Source organism: Etheostoma cragini, chromosome 1 (assembly GCF_013103735.1).
Source record: "Etheostoma cragini isolate CJK2018 chromosome 1, CSU_Ecrag_1.0, whole genome shotgun sequence".
Lineage (NCBI taxonomy): Eukaryota > Metazoa > Chordata > Actinopteri > Perciformes > Percidae > Etheostoma > Etheostoma cragini.
This window is the reverse complement of record NC_048407.1, coordinates 23,493,452-23,500,252: the sequence shown is the minus strand read 5'-3', so window position 1 is coordinate 23,500,252 and position 6,801 is coordinate 23,493,452. Positions and strand designations below refer to the sequence as shown.

Sequence of the window (6,801 nt, the reverse complement as noted above, 5' to 3'; positions counted from 1 at the left end):
TAAGGACTCACCCCCTACCCGAAGAAAGCACTCCATCGGTTTCCTGCTGAGAACCATGGCCTCAGATTTTGAGGTGCTTTGTTCATTATAAAGTCTTTATTCCGACAGAAACTTTGTTTATGGTGCCAGTCACAGGACTAAAGTTACAGTACTGTGTATGTTTTGTTATGATGAAGGGAACTGTCCATTCATTGTGTCTGCTGATGGACTGTGGAGTGAAAAAACAATATTGTTCTGCCCTCCTGTCTGAACAAAGTGACACAGTAACAGTGCCCTTCATTATCACTTTGTCAATATCAGTGCATTCCCAACGCTTTACTGCCACTGAGGCTGGCCTGGAGGTCCTCTCATTTTATCTGTGTGTGTGTGTGTGTGTGTGTGTGTGAAAAGTGTATGCTCATTTGCTTTGCTTGTTTATGTGTGTGTTTGTGAGTGTAATGTAAACTTGTGTGATTTATTTAAATAGTGAGAAGGTAAACCCGCTGTGGGCCTGTTCAACGAGCAGGTTTGCTGATTTGACCCCAGATATCCCTCATATAAGATATATGTACTGATATAAAACCATCTCTTTTCATATCAGTTAAGTTAGATAACTCTGCGAACATACCAGTGTGACTAGGCTGACATTCTCTTTATCTAATGATGATAGCTATGTCCCATATTTGGTGCTTCACACTTTGGAATTTCTTCATTTTTCTTTCTAGGGGGTCCAAGTATATGGGCGATCACTCCTGAGGAGAGGATCAAACATGATCAGAAGTTTGACACCCTCTCCCCATCGATGGGCTATGTGTCAGGTACACACGCTAATACATGCATCGCACAGACTATTTGTGCATCACACTGTACACAGTTAATTCCTAGCATCCCAATAATACACAGGCACATGTAAGTGGAAGTACCGGTAGGTTGACAGGCTCAGGTGATCAGGCAATTATACCCACACATGATGCATGCACAAAAACAGTGTCAGATAGTAACGCATTGAATGCAGACACATTTTTCCGTTTTGCCAGCAGGAAAATCTCATGTTTTTGTTTTCTCTGTTTTTTTCCTTTCTTTCTTTCTGTAGGGGAACAAGCAAGGAAGTTTCTCCTCCAATCAGGACTGCCTGCTTCGGTTTTGGCTGAGATATGGTGAGAAACACACACACACACACACTCTCACACTCAGATGTTTGAGCAATGGGTTCTTTGGAAGTTTTCACTGAAATCTATAGTTTAAACATTAGATCTTACAGTGTAACACTCTTTGATTAATCTCTGTTTCCCTTCTGTCTCTCAGGGCTCTGGCTGACATGAATAAAGATGGGAAGATGGATAGGTTGGAGTTTTCCATCGCTATGAAGCTCATAAAGTTAAAACTTCAGGGTGCATCGCTTCCCTCAGCACTGCCCATCATCATGAAGCAGCCTCCAGTGCCTGCTCCCAGCCTCAATAACCCCACCATACCATTGACCAGCCCAGCCTATGGTACATTATTATTATTATTATATACTGTATGTGAATGTTAGTTAGCGCGGGATCTTAACTGTTCAAAATGTCTTTTTATTAAACACTCACAGCATTAAACACAAAAAACCTTGTTGATGATGTATGTATGGATCTAACTGGGTTACCTACTGTGTGTTTCTTAGGAATGGCTCCTGTGCCAAACATGTCCCTGATGCCTGGGACCAACCTTGCCATGTTGAACCCTATGTCCATGGCAACCCCTGGACTCTCACCTTTGACACCAATGACAGGCTTCTCCACTTTGGTTCCTACAGCAACAGGCCTGAGCCCTTTAATGGCCTCCACCGCCTCCAGGCCCCTGATGCCCACCATGGGAAGCGCCACGCTGCCAAATGGCACTACTGGAATTCTACATCCACTTCCAGCTGGAGCTTTGGCTACTGGTACAGGGGATTTTAATTTCTATATTTTATTTATGTGTTTTCTCTCCTCCTCCTGAATCCTGGCCTGAATCCAATCATCTCCATACAAACACCCTTGGCAAGCTTGGCTGTCAGTATACTGACCCACTTTAGAGTTGGGGTCCCTCCCCATTCTCCCTTTTTAAAAATTGCAATAAAAAGGCTCCCATAAAATGTCATCATCATATTGCAGATCATTATTTAAAAAAAGTATGTAATGGATGTGTGTGTTGGCTTTGTATTATCAGGGGTCCCTCGCTCTGCATCCCCCTACTCTTCTCCGCTTGGATTCTCCTCTTCTGGTATGAACAAGGCCTCATCGCTGCTGGACTTAGGATCTGTCAGGTAGCACACACAAAAACACACACAACAAAAGGACAAGGCTATTTCCCCTTTTACACAATCGGTGCCTCAGTTATCTTGTCAGCCTTTTTTTAGTTAAAACACACCAGTCTTCTTGAGATTAGGTGGATTCAGCTTGTGTTTTTGTTTTTGTTTTGCCTCTTTGTCTTTTAGCTCCACATCCTCACCCCCATTGGCTACTGTTCCCAGCGACTGGGCTGTGCCACAAGCCTCGAGACTCAAATACAGACAGCAGTTCAACAGCATGGATAAACAAATGACAGGATACCTCAGTGGTACGAAGTGTGTATATGTGTGTGAACATTGTGGTGGTCATACAAAACCCAGCTTTGCCTGGAATGTAGGTGTGGATGCTCATCAACAACAGTCACTGATGATTTCATTACAGTTTCCTCCTTTCTTTCTTTGTGTGCTAAGTCTTAACTAACTCTAAGGAAGTGGAGGCTGTGGGTGTGTTCAGACACAGGGCCGGGGTTAAAAAGCTTCTAGTTTCCTATTTCAACATCAGACTTTTTTTACACATAAAACACACAAACACCCACACACCCTGGATCTTTTTCTTTCTTCTTTACATCTGTACTATACAGGTGTTCTGACATGCCTCACTCTTGTTGCCAGGTCAGCAGGTGAGGGGTGCCATGGCGACCACGATGCTGACTCAGTCACAGCTAGCTTCCATCTGGTGAGAGAGTGTCTGTCTGTCTGTCTGTCTGTCTGTCTGTCTGTCTGTCTGTACTTGTTTTTTTCTTTCCTACCAAAGATTAACATTGTCCCAAATTGTAGTGTGCCTCAATTTATAGACTTGACACTTTAACGTAGATCAGAATCCATAAGTGGCTGAGCAGTTTAGTTGGTAACCTAAACCAGCAAGTTCACTCTAACAGAAATGTGTTGAAAAAACAGATAAACAGAAAGTTGTAATCATTTTGCAGACCCTCTCTAATGGCGCCCAATTTTTTCCTAGTTGTCTTGCCTTTTTATCCTTTATGTCATTGCACTGCATTGTCAGTATGAGATCAAGTATAAACCTTGCTCTTCCATTTTGCAACTCTCTCTCGCAGGAATTTAGCTGATGTGGATAAGGACGGCAAGCTAAAAGCTGAGGAGTTTATTCTGGCAATGCATCTCGTGGACATGGCAAAGACTGGCCAACATCTGCCACTAACCCTGCCAACTGAACTGGTACCACCCTCACAAAGGTATGTGTGCACACACACACACACACACCGCAATTTAACAAAAACATTGCAAATACCCTGTTCGGTAGATATATTTTCAAAATGTAAGTACATCACACATGTAATACATAAAGTATGTATTATTATTATTATAATAATAATAATAATTATTATTATTATTGTTGTTGTTATTATTATTTATTCATTTAGAAGTTTATTTAATATTTTGATAATGTGTGTATTCCAAAAAGTTATTGTAAATTTATGTTCCAGGAGTACAGTGAACGGGTCCAGCTCTTCTCTCTATGTCGCGACTGATGACTTGGTCATAGAACCGCCGCAGAGTGCCAAACCCAAGAGTCAGTACTCACAATACCAACGCTAAACACAGAGTGTAGCCTTGTTTAACTGCTGCATTGTGTTCATATGTTCTTTTTCTCTATATTCACCATTACTAAGATAATGCAAGGACACATCAATACCTAGTAACCAAACAAGTTAAGATCACTGAGTACAACTAATGGCGATGGCTGTAAAACATTTATACATACACTAACAAGTTGATTGGCAATTGAATGGCATATATTGTTATCCATACAGAGCGGCCACTTGCAGCACATTAAACTGTAGCCAGTCAAAGACAGCCAAGTGACTCTAAATGTAGGGCAGTACACTTTGGTGTTGGGTTTGTACACACTATCGTCTTACAATAAGTCATAAGTTGTACAGCTAGAATTAAAGGTTACAGTGCTCTTAAGTATTATGTTCACAGCTAAATGCTATTTTAAAATCTGAATTATAGTCTTTAAAACCTAAGTCTCCAAAATATGAATTACAATCTCATAATCATGTCTACGATTACTTTTCAGTGGCAGTATTAATGAAATTAAAAATTAGTTTTAAATGCACAGTGGCTTGCGAAAGTTTACACACCATCTTTTGGAAATTGATCTTAATGCCTTAATTAAAAGAATTACGAAAATCCAACCTTTAAGGACACCATTTCTTTTGTGAATAAATAATGTATCATAAATAAATCAATTTCCTTCCCTAAAATACAGGGGGCATAAGTATAGACGCCGCTATGTTAAAGTCCCATAGAGGTAGGCAGACTTGTATTATTAAAGGCGTGTTATTTCATGGATCCAGGATACTATACATCCTGAAGTTCCCTTGACCTTTGGAATTAAAATAACCCCACATCATCACACACCCTTCACCATACCTAGAGACTGGCATGGTTTCATTTTAGTTAGCCTTATAGTTGTTTGATTTGCATTGAGAGATTATCTTATGGAAAGTTCTCCATGCCAATTGAGAGAAACTTATGCAAGCCACTGTATACACATGCCTGACAGTCTAAACGTTAATGTTAATTATCCGTTTTCCAAACACATTTAGATATACATACTGTATTTATTTTTTATTATTATATTTCTTACTCCCAATCATCATAAACAACACCATCCTTAATCAAAACTTTTGTTTTTATTCAGTGTCGTTCGAGGATAAATTCAAGGCCAACTTGGAGCGAGGGAATGCAGAACTGGAGAAAAGACGATTGGCGATGCAAGAGGTGGAGAGAAGGGAGAGGGAGCGCCACGAACAGAAGGAGAGAGAGGAGCGAGAGAAGAAAGAGAAGGAGGCTCGGGAGGCAGAGGAGAGGAGGAGGAAAGAGGAGGAGAGGAGATTGGAGCGACAGAGGGAGCTGGAGAGGCAGATAGAAGAAGAGCTAGAGAGGGAGAAGGAGAGAAAAGAGGTGAGGGACTGTAGATACTGTATTTACAAATGTAAATTATGTATGAATGCTTCCTCTAAAGTCACAGCAGAGAGTCATTTATTCATACGTCAGTGTCCTGTATTGGTTAATTCCAGGCTGCACAGCGGGAGCTCGAGCGTCAGAGGAAAGAGGAGTGGGAGAGGAGGCGGCGTGGAGAGCTCCAGATAAAGAAGGAGCAGGAGCAGGATGATATCATTAAATTAAAAGCTAAGAAAAGGAGTCTTGAGATGGAGCTGGAGGCTGTGGTGAGTGGTGGAGAGACACAGTGGGTTTATTTCAGTGCAACATAGTCACGAATGTAGAGGTTCTGTAGTCATACAGTGTCTCTGTTTGACCAACTGTCTCTAATCCATCATGAACACATTAAGGAGAGTTTGTTCTGTTTCTCTGTTTCTCTCTACCTCAGGGTAACAAGCATCGTCAGATCTCAGACCGGCTGCGTGACTTTCAGAACAAGAAGAGGCTTCAGAAGACGGAGATGGATCTGATCAATCAAAGGAAAGAAACACGCCAGCAGGACATTAACAACCTGCAGAAACAGCTCGAGGTGGGTCTGTCTGTCGGTCTGTCTGCGTGTGTGTGTGTGTGTTGTTCATGGTATTACTGTGTTATCTGTGATTTAGTTGACCAATTATTGCTTTCTTGAGAGAGAATGCATTAATGCTTTCCCAAATACATTCCTCCAGTGACACATTTCTTGTTGCTTCTAATGCTCTTCTTCTTGGTCAGGAGTTCCAGAGGAAGTTGTCCCAGCTGTCTCCAGAGCAGAAGAGACTGACTGAGAAACTCAGAAACATGTCAATGAATAACCTGCCTGGTTAGTATTGAAGGAAGAAATTGACAAAGCTTAGAAAAAACACATATTGCAGCACTGATGGGTGGATGTTCGATAATAGAACACAACACATTGATTGATTGATTGATTTCTAGTTTCTTCAAAGTAGCCACCCTTTGCTCTGATTACTGCTTTGCACATTCTTGGAATTCTCTTGATGAGCTTCAAGAGGTAGTCACCTGAACTGGTTTCCCAACAGTCTTAAAGGAGTTCCCAGAGATGCTCAGCACTTGTTGGCCCTTTTGCCTTCACTCTGTGCGCCAGCTCACCCCAAACCATCTCGATTGGGTTCAGGTCCGGTGACTGTGGAGGCTCAGCACTCCATTACTGTTCTTCTTGGTCAAATAGCCCTTAAACAGCCTGGAGGTGTGTTTGGGGTCATCGTCTCGTTGAAAAATAAATGATGGTCCAACTAAACGCAAACTGGATGGGATGGCATGTCCCTGGATGCTGTGGTAGCCATGCTGGTTCAGTATGCCTTCAATTTGGAATAAATCCCCAACAATGTCACCAGCAAAGCACCCCCACACCATCACACCTCCTCCTCCAGGCTTCACGGTGGGAACCAGGCATGTAGAATCCATCTGGTCAACTTTTCTCCATCGCACAAAGACACAGCGTTTGGAACCAAGGATCTCCAACTTGGACTCACCAGACCAAAGCACAGATTTCCACTGGTCTAATGTCCATTCCTTGTGTTTCTTGGCCCAAACAAATCTCTTCTGCTTGT

General features: G+C 42.0%; 1 protein-coding gene across 2 annotated transcripts in view; it reads left to right on the top strand.

Annotated features, from left to right (window-relative positions):
- itsn2b (intersectin 2b) overlaps positions 1 to 6,801 on the top strand; it is a 35,639-nt gene that overhangs the window by 9,062 nt on the left and 19,776 nt on the right. For both annotated transcript variants that reach the window (XM_034886227.1, XM_034886312.1), the window contains exons 3-15: positions 705 to 797; positions 1,073 to 1,136; positions 1,285 to 1,472; positions 1,637 to 1,897; positions 2,164 to 2,260; positions 2,432 to 2,553; positions 2,897 to 2,960; positions 3,340 to 3,477; positions 3,730 to 3,815; positions 4,953 to 5,215; positions 5,332 to 5,481; positions 5,643 to 5,783; positions 5,966 to 6,053. In XM_034886227.1, the coding sequence (XP_034742118.1) occupies positions 705 to 797; positions 1,073 to 1,136; positions 1,285 to 1,472; positions 1,637 to 1,897; positions 2,164 to 2,260; positions 2,432 to 2,553; positions 2,897 to 2,960; positions 3,340 to 3,477; positions 3,730 to 3,815; positions 4,953 to 5,215; positions 5,332 to 5,481; positions 5,643 to 5,783; positions 5,966 to 6,053 (1,755 nt within the window). The remainder of the gene's footprint in view (positions 1 to 704; positions 798 to 1,072; positions 1,137 to 1,284; positions 1,473 to 1,636; positions 1,898 to 2,163; positions 2,261 to 2,431; positions 2,554 to 2,896; positions 2,961 to 3,339; positions 3,478 to 3,729; positions 3,816 to 4,952; positions 5,216 to 5,331; positions 5,482 to 5,642; positions 5,784 to 5,965; positions 6,054 to 6,801) is intronic.